This window comes from Corvus hawaiiensis, chromosome 3, assembly GCF_020740725.1.
Source record: "Corvus hawaiiensis isolate bCorHaw1 chromosome 3, bCorHaw1.pri.cur, whole genome shotgun sequence".
Lineage (NCBI taxonomy): Eukaryota > Metazoa > Chordata > Aves > Passeriformes > Corvidae > Corvus > Corvus hawaiiensis.
Genome location: NC_063215.1, coordinates 30,948,838 through 30,969,908, shown reverse-complemented (window position 1 = coordinate 30,969,908; position 21,071 = coordinate 30,948,838). Strand labels below are relative to the sequence as shown.

The 21,071-nt window shown below is 38.9% G+C and overlaps 1 protein-coding gene across 3 annotated transcripts in view; it reads right to left on the bottom strand.

Moving 5' to 3' along the window:
• Window position 1: 1 nt before the first annotated feature.
• SMAP1 (small ArfGAP 1) overlaps window positions 2-21,071 on the bottom strand; it is a 92,421-nt gene continuing 71,351 nt past the window's right edge. For all 3 annotated transcript variants that reach the window (XM_048299876.1, XM_048299875.1, XM_048299877.1), the window contains 4 exons: window positions 12,917-13,044; window positions 4,264-4,432; window positions 3,296-3,627; window positions 2-984 (listed from right to left, as the gene is read on the bottom strand). In XM_048299876.1, the coding sequence (XP_048155833.1) occupies window positions 850-984; window positions 3,296-3,627; window positions 4,264-4,432; window positions 12,917-13,044 (764 nt within the window). In that variant the 3' untranslated portion in view covers window positions 2-849. The remainder of the gene's footprint in view (window positions 985-3,295; window positions 3,628-4,263; window positions 4,433-12,916; window positions 13,045-21,071) is intronic.

Below are 21,071 nucleotides of genomic sequence, written 5' to 3'. Positions count from 1 at the left end.
TGGATTTATCCTTTTAATATAGGGAAATAACATTTTATCATTACGAGGCACCATAAAATGTAAACACAATCACTGTCATAAACCTGGATCTCTCTGCAAGACAAAATAGATCTGTTCACACTGAGTTACCTTGAATGCATATTGTGCTGTCAGTTATCAGCTTTAACACTGTGCGCCTGCCTCCTGAGCCAGGTCGGAGACTTTACCACAGGAAACTCAAATGCATCAAATACTCATCTTTAAAAGAATAAACTATTGATCTGTAGAACTACAGTAACATCCAGGTTTATCTTTCTTTCAATAACCACATTCCCTGTTATGCACACCATAATAACATCACAGTGAAATGTATGATGAAACAAAATTTGTTTGATACACTAGAAAACATTGCTCAGTAATACATTTACATTCTATTTATATATGATTAAACATTTGTTCATACAGTACCTTCTACAGGATTACTGGGTAATTTTGGGGGTTGGGGTTCATATTTTTGAGTATTACTAACATGATAGCTACATCCCTTATATGCAAACATTTGATCTAGAATTTTGAGGGAAAAAAAAAAATCAGTATGTGGTTAAGCAGCTTCTTAATATGGTCTATGAAATCATATGCATTGTATGAAAATGCTTCCAATGATGTATAAATATATTCTTGATCTGCTTTTCACTACATCAAATTTAAATCAATATAGACCACAACATGGTCAGTCAGTTATATTCTTAATCTGAACAGCTGGGGAAAAAGAAAAAGAATATATATGTACATGGAAGGAACAGCGAAAGTAAATGTATTTGAACAAGGAATGTTAGGTGGCTGTTCTGGGAAAGATTTCTATTGCAACTTTCATTTCCACAGTTGTGTGCTGAGAGTCTGGCCAGAGGAGCTTCCAGTCCATCCTGCGGCTGTGTTGGGGGGCTGGCCAAAGCCCATCACGTTGCTGGAACTGCTGAGGTTCATTCCAGCCATTTGCTGATTCATCTGCAAAGCACACACACACACACCAGCCTGGTTAGCCCTGGCACTGAAACACAGCACGCTGCTAGCCAAAAGCAGTCCTGCCTCCAACCAGCCACCCAGTTACGTTTCCCTAAAAATATTTCTCATTAAATAAAAATATTGACTCCATCTAAGTTTCTAAGCTTTTTCTCACACTACCAGCTTTTCTGGAGCCCATCAATCACCAACATACATCAGCTGATGGTCTGCAGCACTTGGTGTATGTGTCACATGAGAACTGATGGCATGTGAAGGAGGTGGCCAATGTGGCTGGTTGGTAAAAGTTTGCTTTCACAGTTTCAAAGCTAACAAACAAAATTGTGGCAACTGTGATAAAGAAACACCAAAGCCAGTAATATAGTCTTGTCTGTACTTGCAGCTCCAAATTTTTTTCCAGCAGCACTTCTTTGGAGACCATAATCTTGACTACACCAGTTTTTATAGAAATTGTCCATTTAGGTGACAATCAACAAAGAACGAGATGGAGTTATAAACTTGAGTATTATCTAAATCTAACCATCTTTGCTAAAGAATCTACTCAAGATACTGGAATTCCTTAAAAAATGAGTAGAACAATCCACTGAAATTAAACTTACATGAATTTAATATCTAGTTAAAGATGGGAAAGAATTCAAAATTCAGCACATTCACTTCAGGGATGGTGCAAAACTATTCGTACTCTTTATGAATACCTAGTCACTGTAATTTTCAGTGCTCAATGTCCAAATGGGTTTGAGACCAAAAGAGCATTTGGAGCAATTAATAATCAGAGCCAATGAAGAGGGATGTTATATAAGTAACATTAGATTCAACTTAAAGGCAGCACTAGGTAAAAGTCAGAGTTAATTTAAACATGAGCGAACAATACCAGGTTGCAAAATGAAACTGAAACACTGGTGAAAAGTTAAAGCAAATTGCAAATTAGTATTTCAGGGTAAAATTAAGTTCTGTGTGCTTTCACACAGAACTGTGTATCTGCAAAAAACAACTCACCACTAAACATGGAAATCTAAACTAAACTGATGAAAACGTGCTTTACCCAGTGGTTCATCTCTTCTGGAGTAGAATTCTTACACAGCAGACTATACAAAACATGTTAGTCTGCTAAGTAAAGCAAGCTCTCCCCCTTTCAACTGGAGTCAGAGTTTAGATCAGAGATCTCCTACAGACTGTGGAATGTCATCATACTGCCAACATCTGATGTGCAAGGGGTACAGGAACACGTGAAGAGCTTGTTCTAGAAGCCAACTTTTAACATGTATTTGATAAGAGGAAAGATTTTAATTTCAAATCTGATATGGGTCTTTTTAAAGCTAGCTACCTAGGAAAAGACTGTCACCAATATATCCACAGATTTTTTTGATCTGATATTTCGAAATTCTCACCCTTAAGAATTACTTTTCAAAGCAGAATGACAGCCTGTATTTTCAAACAGGGGCTGTTTTATCCATGTAGGAAATGCTGTTTACCTTCATAAATGTTCACACCATAAGACTGAGCAGAACAGTAAAAATTTGTATCACTCAATTTAAGTCAGTCACTAAGATTCTCTTCCTGCATTACTAAGTAAGCAGCATGGAATTATTATATTGTTATCATAACTCAAACAATAGTATGAAAAAAATAGTTGCTATCATCCATGCTGAATTCCAAGGGAATAATTTAGGTCTGTTCCCTCCGCCTCGCCCTGCCCCAAGAAACTCTCAAATACCTGATTTCAAGATGTTTCCTTGGAAAATGTACAAATACAGTACTACATGTACATTAACACTTCTAGAGAACCTTTTAAACATGTTTAAAAAATATGATGGAAATGCTATAGATAAATAACAGATACACCTAAGCAAATTATCTACAGGAAAATGTTAAGAGCACGAAGCACTTCACGTTCCACCAAATTTATCCTGAAGTCTGTAAATGAACATATTCATTGTTAATGGCTATCCTCAAGCAGTTAAATTCTGCTTTTAATTATAAGGCTGTGTTTACATTTCAGAACTTTGTACCTCTAGCGAAGCTAAGCTTTTTACCTGGCTGGCTCTGACAACATGAGAAGAGCTATGGAAGCAGAGAACTGAGTTTGGTTTACCTTGGCAAAATTATTCTCTGCTTTTGTAGTAGTTACCTTTCATTGAACTATCCACTGATTTGTTAATATATGCCTCTGAGCAGTTCATAATCCAGTAGCCTGTAACTTGGCTACCCTGCACCTTCCTCCTACAGCCACACACTTTGTATCTGAAAAGCATCATCCTTCCTAAAGCACTCTTGTCTGGGAAAGGCCAGTCTTTACCTGAGAGAGGTTCCATTGAGCTTGTTGGTTTTGTTGCAATCCATACTTATTTTGTGGTGGTGTGACCATCTGTCCCACCATTCCACCTTGAGGTCCGACGACAGTTTGAGGAAGTCCCATCACACCAGTTGGTGCAGTACCAGTAAATCCATTGGGCATTCCCACTGGTACCATCATGCCTGTGCTTTGTCCCATGACTGGCACTGATTGTCCCATCATGTTTCCCATCATCCCAGTTGCTGCTGGCACAGGAACTCCCATGGCTGGAAAGCCTTGAAAGTGAGTTGATGGTTGTGTGGTAAATGGCATAGAAGACGACCCCATGAACATGCCTGTACCAGAGAAGGGAAGATTTCAGCAGAAGTGTCTTGAGATTTTCCTCCCCCATCCCATAAGTCAGAAGTGCATCAAAATAATTTTAAGGATAACTTTGTCCAGTTGTATGTTAGTGCTGCCAATTTAGCTTCTGGTAAAAGCAAAAAATTGCTTTAAAACTCTCAAAGGAAAGAGACTCACCACGAGATTAACTGCCAAGAAGAGTTTGGCATCCCTGTGGTGAACCAGAATCTTTCAATTGCTGTATTGGAGGTCTTTGTTTTCACACAAACACAGCTAAACCAAAGCTCTGACAGTTCTGCAGGGATCCTGGCAGCCTGCTGGCTACACAGTGGAGACTCAGACCCTCAGTGATGAATTACATGGCAGAAGCAGACTTCACAAATCTTTCAGTAAATTGTACACTTGGTAACTTGAACAGCTATAAATAAATTAAAATCACATATGTGTTTTTCTTTAGCTTCCATATTACATTTCGGTAATTTTTCTCAGTTTTATAAAAGCTGAAAATAAAAATCTTCATTTGAATATAGTAAGCAGGTATCCTACCTTAGCTTTATACTTCTCAGAGATAACTTTTCTAGGTAAAGATTAAAATAGGACTGCACAGAAACCTTCACAATGTTATTTACCCGGAGCATTTTGCTGCTGCATTGTTCCTGTGCCATACAGTGATAAAATGGAGTCTTTGGAGAGTTGTTTCTTCGCTGACTCTTCGGATTTTGTTGTTTGCTCAGTAAACAGATCAAGATCCCCGGCTGCTCCAGACAAGGTGGCAGCTGCTGGTTTAGTGGAAGTGCTCTGGGAAATAAAAGACAAGACAGACTACTGAAAGAAACCAGCAAAAGACGTTATGTTAAATATTTACTGTACAGCCTTGCTCCTCAACCAAATAAAACCTCATTCATTTACAGAAACTAGATTTAAGTGAATGAGAATTTAAAAATATGTGATATGATTAAAGACAGAAAAAAGCAGTACATGCAATATGGAAAGACCATCAGACCAGATGGAGGTTACAAAACAAAGAAAACTAAATCCTCAACCAGCTTCAGGGCGTACACATACAGATTATTCATTCCTGTTGCTTCTACATTTTTCATCAGTGAGAAGCATAAATCAAGAGCTGGAGTTAGATTATGAAAAATAATTAGGAAATCAATAAGGAGATTAAAATTCACATCTCATTAATCCTCTCATAGGCAGAATAGATTAGAGAAGAGCTAAAACAAAAGACTAAGTGCTTTGAAATGTATCTGGAGAAAACACAAAAGTAAAATTTTGGTTATCTACTTCAAGTAATAAAATTTCTAAAATACATTGTTTATAATTGGCTTAGAGTTCTTTAAGCATGTTTCACTAATTGAGAAAGCATAATTATGTAAAACTTACTGCAGTCTACAACTGAAAAACTAAAATACAGGCAGGCTGTCAGGCTTTGTACTGCTCTTGCAATAGAATGTTTTGTAAACAAATTACATCCAGGTGTCTCTCAATGCTGTTATGTTACTGCTCTCACCCATACAGTTCCATATGGGGGCTTTCTTAGGGAACCAGGCAATACATGGGTTCTTGTTATATTCCTTAGGATACACAACTCATCCTGTTACCAGTGGGATCTTTTAATGCAAATCAACCTTATGCACATTGAAAAAGAGCCAGGACTGCAAATCATCCTTAAACTATGGCTTTATTTTAGTCCAGCTAAATGATCCCCAACTGCTTAGCATATACCTACTGCACCCCACAGCTTGTGTGAGTTTCAACTCTTTCCCACACTGAAGGAAAATCTTCTGTCCATACCACTGTCAATGAATGCAACATGTACCCAGGTCTGTCTGTTAATTATTGAGATCCCATACCCAGGTTTATCAGACAGACAAGAGGAAACCACAAAATACACAGACATGGAACACCCTTTTAATCTTCCTTAAAGCAACTATCTCCAATCTGCTGCTTTTGCTGGTGCGCTGCTGACTAAGCCCTAAAAATTCTACTATGGTCACACCAGATTTGTACAAACACCACAATACAAATGTTCAATATGCAGCTTCAGAAAAGTGTGTGACTTCTGAAGTGCTAAAACCTCTAGCATAAGGCAGTGCCAGAGACTAGGGAAAAAAAACCCCACAGAACAGTTCTGTCACCAGCTGTATTTGCCAGAAACCAGCAAGAGAAAGGAGTGCAGATTCACAGTTGATGGTGAAAAATCTCCAAAAATGCTGCAGAAAGGGAAGAGAAAAAACCAAAAAATGTGAACTTTCTGGCAACTGAAAAACTTGCATTTATACCACAGCCAATTTGGGCCAAAGTCAGTAGGACTTAGTGGGCAACCAAGAGTGGGCTGACAGCACTACAGACGGAAAGCAAACAGAAAAAGACTTGTGAAACCTCTCTGGCCAGTGTACAGTTAAATTATCAATTTCTTTCTGTACATACTAAAAAAGCTTCTTCCTCTTCCTTCTCACAATAATTTCTGATTGCAAAGCAAATCAATTTTTATTTAAGTGGGCAGTAGGAAGCCCCCTCTATTTGAGACAATTCTTTATCAGTGTGACATAACCAGTCTTTAAAAATACCAGAGTCAGATTTAACAAGACATTCAGGTCAAAGCCCATCCTGAACAGCAGTGCTTGTTTTCCTGTGCATACACCCAGGAAGGCCTATTACTGAACTGTTCCCTGCTGACATGGATCTCCCGTGGCGCCTGCCTAGGACAGCCCCTGTGCGACAGCCGTGCTCAGCAGGCTGCAGGAAGGAGGACACGGGAGCACTGCAAGTGAGTGAACAGAGGGGCTTCCCCTCTGCTGTCTGCATGGCAGCAAGGAAGGGGCTTGCATTTCTCTAGAAGGGAGAGCTGGAAACATGGAAGACTGATCACATTATGTTTACAACCTAAGATTAAATGTTCATTTAATGTATCTTCATTCGGTTTGGTTTTGGAAGATCCTTAAAGGAACCAAAGCACTGGACAAACGCTCCCTGAAGTGTTCATCAGCTGAATAAATGGAAGGTAATGCAAAATACATGACAAGAAAACAGCAGGTGGCATCCAAGTTAAAAAATGACCAACACTGACATGATTTTTGAGTATCTAACATTGTCATGCTGCCCAAGATCTCTGTAAAAACACACCTGGCATTCATATAATCATTTTCCTACACACAGTTCTCTCAGACAGTAATTATGCCAAAACTAAATGCACATCAGGTGCTTAAAGATCATACTGCTAAGCAGTTTCATTATATTAGTGTAACAGAAATTTTCCTACAAATTGAAAGAGAGGTGGCAACAGAGGGAATGAAAAAGGGAAGTGGGCAGTGGGACGCATGGAGTTGAGAGAAGGACTGCAGGAGAGAAAAAGGCACATGTGCACTTTTTCTACTACCTGCATGTTTGTGGCTCTGGCTGGTATCTAGGAAAGCAGGAATGGCCCGTAGAAAAGCCATCCTTACAAATGTTTTCCGTTTGTATGGTGATAAATTATGGCCCCACGTAACATTTTTAATTTCTCCCTGCGGACTGGAGGGGCTACCTGCATAGAGAAAATACAGCCTAACACATAATTATTCTTATGTAAGCAAAGTACTAAGTACATTATTAAGGTCTTAAAATCTGTATACAATTCTTACCCTTTTTATCTTTGCACTGTCAATGGACTCGATGCTTATTTCAACTCTTCCTGGGTTTGATTTTGCATATTTTGTTTTTAGACATCTACCCAGTTCCATTAAAAATAATCAACTGTTATTTCCTGGTAATAACTGATGAGGAAATGAGCACTCAACCATATTCAGTTCACAAAGAAAAACACTAAGAAATCTCATGTTTTCTTGCTTTTAGGAATTATCAGCAATATTTGAAAAAGTCAGATTAAGATTTCTCTCACTTTCTCAGATCATATCCAAGAACATAATTAACCTTACAATAAGATTAAAAATTCAACTTTATTTTTTGCTGCATGTCTAGTACTCACAAGCAATACAGTGTTTCCTTTGCCATTATCCTTGTCTAGGCTTGAAAACATTTATCTTCCCTGCAGTACCATTTCTAACTCCTTCTTCAGATTTCCCTTCTCTAGAACTCAAAATACATTTCTGTCCCTCTAGACTCTGTTCAGCAGACTCCTTCTGATTCTGGAGTATGATGCCTGCTCTTCCACTGTGCTCCACATAAGGCATTTAAAGCATTAAAGAAAGTATAATCATAGATTCATGAATGGTTTGGGTTGGAAGAGACCTTAAAAATCATCAAGTTCCAACTCCCTGATATGGGCAGGTCACCTTTCACCAGATCAGGTTGCTCAGAGTCGTGTCCAATCTGGTCTTGAACACTGCCAAGGATGGGGGCATCCACAACTTCTCTGGGCAACCTGTTATCAGAGTCTCACCACCCTAACAGTAAAGAACATTTTCCCTTGGTCTGTCACTAGACTCCCTGAAAAAGAGTCCCTCCCTATCTTTCCTGTAGTCCACCTTCAAATACTGAAAGGTCACTTTAAGGTGTCTCCAGAGCCTTCTCCCTTCTCCAAGCTGAACAACTCCAGCTGTCTTGGCCTCTTCGCAGGATCAGTGCTCCATCCCTCTGATCATCTTTGTGGCCTCCCTCTGGACCTGCTCCACCAGGTCCATGTCCTTCCTATGTTGGGAGCCCCAGAGCTGGATGCAGCACTGCAGGTGGGGGTCTCATGAGAGTGGAGCAGAGGGGGGAATCATCTCCCTTGACCTGCTGGTCACACTTCTGATGCAGCCCAGGATACTGTTGGGTTACCAGGCTGAAAGTGCACACTGCCAGGTCATATTCAGATTTTCATCCACCAGCACCCTCAAGTCTTTCTCTGCAGGGCTGCTCTCAACCCACTTACTGCCCACCCTGTAGTTGTGTTTGGAATTGCTCTAACGCCATTTGAAGGAATGAAACTTTTGCTTTCAGATACCTGAAAACACAGACGGGGTAAAATAAACATAAGCAGAAACTACAAACATTTCAACTGATCATACTGGAATAGGACTCCAGTAAGTAACTCTCCAGTAAGACCCTGCTTAAATATAACTCATGATAAAGCAAACTTCTGAAACAAACCATTTTTACATAAAATCTGAGGACTTTGACACATTAACATCACCAAAATTCATTAATAAGTTGAAGCTTGTCTGCCAATCTATGGCAACCATGCTAGGTACACACACCTGACCTCAAGGAAAAATGAGTATTTATGAATATCTATTTATCTAAAATATGCCACAAGTTTGTCAGATATGAATCATGAAAAACATACATCATCTCTATGAAAATACACTTCTGTAGACACTGAACTGATTCGCAGATCCCAGTATAGTACAATTCTAATCAGAACCACACAGACACACACACACACAAAATCCAAAAAAATTTAAATTAACTGGATTTTAGTATCCTGCTTGGAGAAAGACTTATATTAAATATTTCACTTAGTTAATACTTCCAAACTTAATACCTCACAGTTCTCTCCTTCTCTTCCTCCCTACAAATTTCAGTGAAGAATGAAGAACACACTTTTGCTGGAAGACATACCATACAAAATTTGAAATTAAAATCTGGCTAAAACAATTTAGGCAATTGTTTTAAGTATAAGTGAAAATGCTAGACCTTGGCTCAGTTCCTATACAATGTTAAGCAACAAAACCTATTCTAATACCTATAATTTAGCTATGCCCACTTTACACGAAAAAACATCATCAAATATATGAAATGTTCTTTCCTTTCTGTGTTCATGAATAATGCATAATTTATAGACTATGCCTTTTATCTAGTTCTACTGTAGGACCTGCTTAAGGTAAGTCTTCTTAAACTCCCCTGAGTTTGCTAATGGACAAAATTCTATAAAAAAAATTCTCTTGTCACACATTGTTCTTTATCAGTCCTTTACAAATTCAACGGTTTGCATTAGCTTCCAGCTATACAGAACATTTGGGAAGAAACATTTTAAACGTCTTTGAAAACTGTGATAAAGACACATATCTGAAAGCAGAGTCCAAGTGCACATGATCATCAATGCTCAAGTCACATTTGAAAAAGGAGAAACAAATGCTTTTGTTTTCACTTGAAAAGCATGTCTTGGCTATGACAATGGACATAAATCCTAAGTTTTGCAGACATAGTGTTGTTTCAGTCTCATAATAAAACATTCAAACAGACATTTCTGTGCTACACAGAGCCATAAAACAGAGTGCATTTAGCATTAAATGCTGCCTTTCAGGTTAAACTGGAGAAGAAGAGCAATCCTGTGATAACTCAAGGGTCATACAGATCAGTTGGAAGAGCATCATTAAATTCCCTTCTTTTTCAGAAGAAAAGCTCTCAAATCCCACTGTGGCACCTCAGACACACCTACAATAGTACATAATGGTAAATATCTCAGTGAGAAACCAAGCCACGCCATTCCACACTTGATCTCCTTCTTCTATTTCATTTTTTAAAATTTCAATGCATTCTGTTAATAGATATTTAAACAAATTCAAGTTAAGATCTGGCCATGGGTTTCTGCTTTAAATTTTCCAATTTCAAGCACAGGAACTGAATGTTAGGGTTATTCAACTGCTGATCTGAGTTCATGCCCACTTAACCAATTGCAGCCTCATACAAAGTAATTTCACATTATAATCACACCTCCTACTTAAACAGACCAAGTCCTTCAACCCTCTCATAATGAGGCACCCTTTCCAGCCTCCTGTATTCTCCTAACTCTTCTCTGAATCACATACAACTTTTATCCATGTTGCAAGGTGAAAGATCTTACAAAATGCTCATAGCACTGGCAAATGAGAGGCATCCTCAGCTCCTGCCCAGCCTCAGTTCCCAGACTAGACACCAGCATTCTGAAACAGAATGCGTACAAGGTCTTGATAATGCCGAAGCAAAACAGAATGATACTCTCTTTGCCCCACTTTACCAAGCAACCCATGTAAGCACCATAAGAAACCTGTCTTCTGCTACCTACACATGTTCCTGTCTCTTATTTGTAGAGATTATCTGATTAAATTTTCTTTGGGATTACTGATTAAAAATGGAAGATAACCAAGAATTAATCTTGCAATACACCACAAGGATCATGTGCTTGATAAAAAAATGCTTGCTGAGAGTTCTTTGTTCCTCCTGATTATGGCACTCAGAAGAAAGAAAACTGTCGCTAAAAATCTGGAAGCAAGTGAATATACTCATGCTTTCTAGTATATAAACAAGGTGATACTTACCAGATGTTGAGAATAGCATCATCCTTTCTACCACTTTTTAATCAATGTAGTAAGTACCATACTTAGTCTAGAAACCAGCATAAAGATTAACAACATGTCAAAACATTCCTCTCACAGAAGGTCCAGTGACCAAATCTTTATCATAGAAATGCATTTAAAATATTATATACACACATACAATTCAGTATGCTTTAGCAGTCACTCCATTATTTAACCCATTACTAGTCATCATCATCTAGGGCATCAGCCTTCACTTTGCTTTTTTTCACTCTTAAATATTTAGCCTTCTTTTGGATTTCCTGCATTCTACAGCTAAATCATTCCTTAACCAGCAGGTCACATCACATGTTCATGGAATAGAAACAAAAGAAGGCTTTTCTCTTCTTTCTCAGGCTGCTCTTTTCTCCTGGGCACACAGTAACTACATACAGAAGTCATCATTTCCAGCATCAGAAAGGCTAGAAAGGGGAAAAACCAGAATTCAGTGCTACCCATTCTGTGCAATACTACCACTGGCACGTTTATTTTGGGGCAAAGTCAAAACCACTATTCTAGATTTAAATTTACTCAATCTACACCCAAATGGAATAAATAAAAAACTCAGGGAAGCTAGAAATGGGTTACTGCTTTTCACATCTAGCTCTACAGGGATCAATTTTGACATAAGGGATTAGAATAGCAGACAACAAGCACTCAAATACTGCTGTTCCTGGTACTTTGACCAGACTTCCCCAAGAGACAAGAAAATCTACACCAACACTTTCCTTTGCAATTTTAGCTAACACATCCACATCTAAGTGTAAATATACATCTTATTTCTCGCACTGTTTATGAGTAGCTTAAGGCGTGGTGGGAAGTTTGCTCTATCTGTAGCATTATGTTTAAAATGAAACATGGTTTCAGTCTCTGAAACCCTATCTAGCACTTTGCACAAAGTCAGCCCTCAGCAGCAAGCAGGGGAAAGGAGAGTAAAGGGAGAGAAAAATCTGCTGAGTAAGACTATATACTGTGAGGCACTCAGAACTTCCTTTCATCATTATCCCTTCTATTGTACACACTATGAAAACTAATGGATGACGAGAAGCAAGTACATATCACATGTCCCAAATAATAAATTCAAGAATACACACAACTATTTCTGGTTCAGCAGAGTTGGACAGAAAGCCCTACACAAAAAAAAGCTTCTAAATGACCATTACAAGACGCCCCAGATGAAGAAGTCAGCCCACCACCCTTCCAAAACCTCCCTCTCAGAAGCCAGTCTGGGTTAAGGAAGCCTGCACATGTCCATCACAAACACCCTGCTCTTTGAGTCTGACAGCTACTTTAGGACAGCTGCAGCTTCAAGCAGTTTCTTTGCGTGTCCCAAAGCTGCCTTACCAGCCTACAACAGGCATGGTGATGGGTTTGCTTCCAAACTATCATGGCTATCAAGAAGGAGCAGGCCAGGTGCAGGGTTTATGCTACTGTCTCCTGAGGAAAGCAAGACATACAACTTCCAAGATGAGACAAAAGACAGATCAGCCCAGGTAGCAATATTAATTTTTCTTGCTATCCATTTTTGATTTTGAGTATGAAACCTCAGACCCCAGGTTTTTAGCAGGTCTAAGAGAGAAGCATCTGCTGCAGCCTTTCCTAAATATCAGCATCACAAAGCAATAAGAGGTCTTAAAAATGATGACTTGATGCTCAATAGCCTGAGAACATAAAGTTATATTCAGCAATACCTATTAAAAAAAGAACAAGACAAAAGAATATAAATGAAAGGAAAATATTACTACCATCACCAGGGTAAGACAGAATCCAATTTAGCTGGATAACCAGAAGGAAAGACCACACCATCTACACTTCTATGTCCAAGCAGTGCAGAAGCTTGAAGAGGTGAGAAAAATACCGGTGTTACAGCTTAAGCATCTCCAGCCATGAGATGCTTAAGATGTGTTGAGAAGTGTGCATTCCTTCCGTGTGGATGAACAATTCCCTGAAGGAAAACACACATGTGCATGCACATATTTACACATACATATAGCTAAATACACTTATTAAATTTTACCTGAGCAGGAGGTACTGCAGCTGCTGGTAAAGGATTAGAGATCATTGGGCCAAAGATATCCAGGTCATCATTCAGTGCTGTGACAGCAGCAGTGCCTCCATTTGTAACAGATGCTTCAGCTGGACCATCTAAAAAAGCAACAGAATCACTTTTAAAGTGAAAATTATTAATACCTTAACATCATGAGAATAATTAAAGCTGTCTGCTCCCTCCCACCCTGCCCTGATCAAAGATGTACTCAATTTCTCAGATATTTTTCAGAGTGCGATATTTTTCAGATTTTTTAAAGACCTCTTTCCCAAAGAAGATGGCACATTAATGTCCTTCAGGAAAAAAACAAACAAAAACCAAACAACAACAAACCAAAATACTTCAAACTTCCCTAAGGACAAGCACACCAACTTAGCAGTACACACTACTCATTTTTCAGGAGTCTTTGCACACCAACATTTTTAGTAGGAATTAAATAGGTATCTTACTGAGAAGGTCCAAATTTGGTAGCCATGTATCAGACAAAATACACTCATCTGTGCTCTTGAATTAAAATTTGCAATTTAGAATCCATGAAGTTATTCTTGATATGATAATTTACTCAAGAGTACATAAATAAATTTTGCATTAGGGAAAAAGTCCATTCTTCCCCCTTTTTCAAAAGTACTTTGCACAGACTTCATTCTATAGCTCCATACGAACACACCTGCCAGGCACACTGAGCTAATTATCCGTAAGAACCTACAGCTCTTGCTCTGAGCAGAATTAACTTCCACAGCCTTGGTGTCTGTAAGCCACTTTAACACATGAACACATTTACTGATGTAGGTGAAAGTGGATGCATGCAGGACAAAAGAAGGACTGGAGAATTACGGTTTAAAGAGAAATTGCAAGAAAGTACTTCAAAAGATACAGGGACAAAAATATCACAAAAGTGTTTTTAAGGAACAGAGCAACCATTTCTCTTTTGATTTTAAGCTGCTCAAGAACAAGTGGTAAGAATTGGCTAATAAATTTATACCTAAGCACATCACAAATGGGTTGCCATTACACAGAGCTTGACAAATACAAAGGTGACTCTAGATTCTGCTGAACTTTATAATGACTATATAGTCCCAACAGCAAGCTTAAAAATGCTTTTATAGGCAACAGGAGAAGTTACATCTAAAATTATCTGATCTCAGAAGTCAGACTTCTCTGGTAGAACAAACTAGCTGAATTAAGTCAAAACCTTCTCTGCAAAAGAAACACTGCCATAACTAGCACAGCTGTTTATACATCACAGGAGGCTCAGTATTCCAAAAACCCTAGATTACAGTACACTGGAAAAACTGCTACTAACATCATAAGACTGCATTCTGAAACAATCCATTCAGAAGAACATTACCCAGAGATGCTGTGCTGGCTTTGGCTGGGGTAGAGTTAATGTTCCTCGACTCAGTAGCCAGTATGGGGCTCTGTTTTGGATTTGTGCTGGAAACAGAGTTGATAGCACAGGGATGTTTTCATTATTGCCAGGCAGTGCTTGCACAGTGTCAAGGCCTTTTCTGCTCCCTACCCCACCCCACCAGCGAGGAGGCTGGGGGTGCACAAAGTGTTAGAAGGGACACAGCCAGGACAGGTGATCCCAAAGGGATACCCAAAGGGATATTCCATACCCTACACATGGTGCCATGCTCAGTATATAAAGCAGTGGGAAGAAGGAGGAGGAGGAGGACTTTTAGAGTGATGGCATTTGTCTTCCCAAGTCACTGTTACCCATGATGGAGCCCTGATTTGCTGGGGATGGCTGAACACCTGCCTGCCCATGGGAACTGGTGAATGAATTCCTGGTTTTGCTTTGCTTGCATGTGTGGCTTTTGCTTTACCTGTTAAACTATTTTTGTCTCAACCCATGAGTTTTCTCACTTCTACCCTCCTGATTCTCTTCCCCATTCCATGGGGGGAACGAGCAAGTGGCTGTATGGGGCTTAGTTGCCAGCTGGGGTCAAACCATGACAGATGCCTTTTCATTTCTGTCTGCCTTCCATGAAGGCGAAGAGGCCATGGGAATGAGTTGACGCTACTAGATCTTCTATCCTGAGTAAAAAGTGAGTGGCCTGAGGAATGTAAAGTAGCCACCTCAGTCAGTTGTACTACTCTTTTGTGATTTGACTTTGCTGGGGGACTGCTGTTGCAATGATTCTGAAAAGCAAAGTTACAAACTCAGCCATGATTATGACAAAGTTACTTACACCTTAATGCAAAGGTCTCCTCCTTCCCTTATTTCTGATGAATGGAAGCCAGTGGACAGCAAAATGACCATACATATGATCTGCTGCTCCATTCCATCCACATTAGTGCTTTGAGATGTGTGTAAATAAATATACTGGCCATTTAAGCACAAGCTTTTTTTTGAGGTCATTCTGCAGACTGGCAGTTCCAAAAACATCTCCCCAAAGGCTCACTGCTTCAGATAAATTTAGGAGTGAACTGTGCATAATTTTCAAGCAAAAGTACCATCAGGAATTAATAATTTAATGTTCTCATTTTCTCAGTCAGGCACATGTATTAAAAAAATATCTCTCTCGTCATATTCCAAAGTAGTTTAGTTTCCCTGAATATAAAGGTGTTTAACACAAAAGACTGAAAATTTAAATGCAATCATTTAAAACAAGCATTTCACATATTTAGAACATTCATGACAGAACACATTTGCAAAAATATAGTGTTTTTCAAGTATTTAATATGCTGCTTATAAACTAATATTACAAAACCCCAGATTTTTGCTAGATTGGTTCTGTAAGAATGTTATTTGGTAATGCATATGCCTTTCATCTCTAACTGAATAAATACCTCCCTGTCTCCACTGGTGCAGAAACCAGACATTCTGAATTACTGTTTACAACACTGTTTTAAGCCTGTATGAATAGTATTAATAGATGATCCTGTTTTACTGATTCCTCAAAATGTAATAGTTGGAATATTTACATCTATTAGAAAGAGACTCCAAAAACCTTCCCCCCTCCCTACTGAAAGAACTAAGTTTCAGAATATAGAAAAAACCTAACAGTGTTTTCACTCCAGTTTATTACTTGTAGCAATATTAGTGTCCCCATTTAAATATATTTGCATGCAGGCATGCATAGACCTGTTTTTCAACATAGTAATTCACAGTTTTTACATAGAGATTATGGACATTTTCAACTTCAACACACAAGGTCATGGATTAGGATCTATGTCCTCCTTTCCCTCCTTATTTTAAAATAATTCTGTAATATAAGAAAGATACTCCAGCAGAGTTCTAATTCATTCTAAGTATACCACTATTCATTCAACTTGTGCCACCTACTATTAAAACCTGTTTAGAAGAGGTGGTGCGTATATGACAGAAGGCAACACAGCTGTAGCCTTTCCAGGGAACAGGTAAAAATCAGAATAAGTTACTTGGGCCTGTCTGAATATTTTGAGACATTTATAGCTTCAACCATGACAGGATTACTTTGAAGCAACTAGCTTTTGATAAACAGTACTTCCATCACTTTTCTGGAGAATCCATCCATAGCTAGGAATGAAATGTTGGATGTAGCAGAAGCCACCACAATGAGAGCAGATGCAAGGCAGGGCTTCCATGCTCAGTCAGAGAAGGGAACGTGAAGAGTCAACAGACGCTGTTCTTCACCCTTCCTCCTAGGTGTGGTTCCAAAACATCTTTTCTTGCAATTTATGACAATATTACAGATAATATCTGACTGCTGTCTGCCCCCTCTAACAGCAGATGATGCTTCTGATTTCAGATTAGGAAGTCATGTTTCAGTTTGATAGAAAACCAAAAACTATTTACCAGGATGTATTGAATAATATAGTGAAGGGTTTAATAATATAGTGAAGTTTACCTTTACAGTTCTTTTTCTGTATATATTTTATTAACCCCTGACATGCCAATTTCCAATTCAGTGCTGTCTTCTGTTATTCACAGAAATCATAGCTTTCATATACATCATCACTCCTTGGTATATTTATCTGCACCGACAGTGACAATGACCAGCAGAAGGGCTTTGAACAGACAGCAGGAGAGGAAACAGCAGATCTGATCTTAAACTTTGCCTTTCTGAAACTCATTGTTATGGACCAAACTATTCACAAGAACTTTGTTACTAAGCAGCCATGTATTTTTATAAAAAGAATCACTTATGACAGCCATACCAAGACTTGCAATAGAGAGAATTGCATATGCATATAAATAATGCATTTGATTATTTTTTACACCAAATTACTAGAAAGGCAGAACTGAGAGAAATAGGTCAATAGTTGCAACAAAAATCTGGGGTAAAGATGCAAACAGGGTCTGTCTAGCCAAAATTATTGCAGAATTATTTAATGTATTAGTAAAATTTTATTTACTGCTAAAAGCTTTGCAGAAGTGAAAAAGCATTCATAGGGAGGCAATTTCTATATAATACTTCTGAAAATAAAATGTGGAAAGCCAGAAAGCTAGTAATGCTGTATGCCTCAAGTGGTTGTAAATGTTTTCATTTTGGGTAGATATATTGCTTACCTAAGCATAATCTGAACATTGCAGCAATAATATAAATGTTAATGTATTTACAAGCTCAAGAACTGGGGCCATGCAAGCCTCACGAGGTTCAACAAGGCCAAGTGAAAGGTCCTGCACTGGGTCAGAGCAATCCCTGCTATCAATACAGGCTGGAGGACAAATGGATTGAGAACAACCCCGCAGAGAAGGACCTATGGATCCTGGAGGATGAATATCTGGACATGAGTGAGCAATGCACACTTGCAGCCCAGAAACTGAACTTTATTCTGGGCTGCATCCAAAGCAGCGTGGCAAGCAGCTCGATGGAAGGGATTCTACTCCTCTACTCCACTCTGGTGAGACCCCACCCGGAGTACTGCATTCAGCTCAGGAGTCCCCAGCACGGGAAAGACATGGACATGTTGGAGCAGATCCAGAGAATGGCCAGGAAGCTGATCAGAGGGATTTCTCCTATAAGGAAGGGCTGAGATAGTTGGGGTTGTTCAGCCTGGAGAAGGGAAGGCTCCAGGGAGACCTTATTGTGGGCTTCCCAGTACCTAAAGACCTATAGGAAAGATCGGGACAGACTGTTTTATTAGGACCTGTAGTGATACAACAAGGGGTAATGGTTCTAAACTAAAACAGAATAGATTCAGACTAAATATAAGAAAGAAATTTTTCACAATGAGAGTTGTGAAAGGTTGCCTGGAGAGGTGATAGCTGCCCCTTGCAAACATTCAAGGCCAGGTTGGATGGGGCTTTCAGCAAACCGATCTAGTTGAAGATGTCCCTACTTAGGGCAAGGGGGTTGGACTAGATGACCTTTAAAGACCCCTTCCAACCCAAACTATTCCATGATTCTAGGAGTCTATGATCTGTATTTGCATATGTGATATTTCTGTACTTCTGAATGTATCTTTACTATTTCTTAAATGCAACTTTCCAACTTAGGACCAATCATGCTGCTTTGGTACTTACCCAACAGTACCGACAAAAGTACACTTCTCAGTTATGCAACATTCAGCTACACTTCATATCACAATTAACCTCTCAAAACTTCACTGAATTCTTTCAGAGAATATTGCCCATGCAGAAGCAGATAAACAGCTTTTAGCATATCATACTTTACCTCCAACCATGCCAGATGAATGCCCCACACATCAAATTCTGTAAGTAACAACATAATAGATCTCTTTTCTTTAGTCATTCATTGTAACTACAGTGGTTAATCCAGAATACGCAATTGTTTATTTTATGAAGGGCACCTCTAAACATGGCAAATTATGCAGAATATGTAAAATGCACTTTTCCTCTTTCTGGTAGCTCTGTAAGGTAATATCATTTAGAAATACTATTTTTTCCTCCTTTATTTCTCTATATGTTGAAGTAATTTCTAAGTGGCCTACCTTGGCTAACACAATGATCCCAAACTGCCTGTGTAACATTCCAATATTCCATATTGGTACATAGCTTTTACACCATTTTTTACAAAATATTAAGAAATCATTTACATCAACCTGGCGTAAGTGGAGACATCTACCTTGTAAGAAAAAAAAAACCAAAAAGGAGGACAGAGCACAAGGTTAATACCAGAGAGATGAAAATACATCACTGCCAATCACTTAAGTGCTGAAGAACTGTGGTTTACACACTGTGACTTTCAAACTAAAGAATGTTTCCTATAACTACCCTATTAAAAATTCATTTTATAAAATCCTGTATTATTGATTTTAGTGTCAATTTTAGGTCTCCAGATTTTCAACAGGACATTCTTCCAGCATGGGTAAGATCCAAATAACTGTAGAGATGACTAAAAAAGCAGCTTCAGGCTTGGCCTACAGAAAAAGGCTATTATTTCCCACTGCCTGGGAGTAGAGGGAAGGAATTTGGGGCTCCACAGCAAGAACACTAGCACTACTGCTTGTAGAGATCATAACAATATTTTGCTTGTACCTGTCCATTTCCCCACCTTTCTGTGCATGGAGTTCTGAACCAAAATCTATTCTGAATCAAAAAGCCAAAACCCATGAATGTTGTTGCATCATCAAAAAGTGAGTGTCTAAACAGCATCTCAGTAACAACCCCTTGGTCAGGAAATCAAGGGAACCACATGCATCTGTTTAGAAGGGCTCAGAACAAACACAAATGTGATAGTATGGTCACAGAGGATATTATGCCTCTTCTCCTATTACCAGATTTAAAGGTACAATTTGCCAAGGCACATCATCTTGAAAATTTTGCAATTTGTAAAGAAAAGTGAAAGAGAGTTTATCTTTAGAAAATTGCCTAGCTCCAATTTACATTGGGTAAGTCCTATCTAAGGAAGTTTACCTTCTGATGAGGTCGCTACTACAAAACCGACTGAGACAAAAAGAACAGTGACCCAGAGATTAATACCATACCCAAACCTAGCACTGGGGGTTACTCAAGAAAATACTTTGCAAAGAAACTGGGCTGTTCTGAAAGCCAAAATTATTCTAGCATGAATTCTGATCCATTAAAATTACTTAACCTGCTATCACAAGTGATTTTGAGCTGCCCTAATAAAGCTAGTACTATTCTTCATTTGAAGATATGAAGTCCTAAGAGAATGAATCCTCATTAGAAACATGTCCACACAGTAAGAAGAACAAGCTAAGCAATCATATCCATTTTAATATTATTTGATATGACATATCAATAATTTTCATCAGCAGTGCATTGCTGCAGCAAAAAAGGTGAGTGGGATTCTGGGCTGTATCCACAGTGGTGTTACTTGCTGAGGCAAAGATGTGATCATCCCATCAACTCGGTGCTTCCCAGGCTTCACCTGGAGTCTGTGTCCATTTCTGGTCCCCCAGTTCAAGACAGACACAGAATGGAGAGGGTCCAAAGGGCTGGAAGACCTGCTCTATGAGGAAAGATTTAAGGAGGTTGGTCTTTACTCCCTGGAGAAGGGAAGGCTCAGGAACACTTTCATCCCAGTATGCCAGTACTTAAAGGGCAGCTACAAAGAGGACAGAGCCTCTCTCTTCACAACACATGGAGCCACACAGGGCAGACAGGGGGCAACAGGTACAAGTTTGTCAATGTAAGAAAGACATTTTTTACTGTGAGATCAGTTACTTGAACAGCTCCACAGATGTGATGGAGTCCCCATCACTGGAGGTTTGCAGGCTGTGCCCAGACAGGATGCTAGATAATCTCTACGCTCCCCTTCCCATGGAATCCTCGGGCCAGACGGTCATTTGAGGCACTTTCCAACCTGGACTATTCTATGGTTCTGTGATATATTGGGTTGGTGTGATCTCTCTTTTAATACTATCTGAAGTATTCTAGTGCTGGTGTTAATTAAAAGACAACTCTCCAAATGAAATATGCAGGTCTGCTCTCATTAACACATATCTCATTTGCAGCTCAGTGGAGTCCAAGTGCTACTGGCTTATTACATCGCTTTTCAATTTGTTACTTAAAAGATCTTAAAGTGTTCCCGCCTCTAAAATTATGGGGTTTTAACATACATATTATAAACTTTGCCCTTTTTATGTCTCACTGAAGAAGCAGAGCTGTTGAACACCAATTATAATACTATTTTCATTGCACACCACATCTCAAGTTAGCCAATGTAATCCAAGTTCGTTATTGTATCATAAAACAGTGTTACCAAGA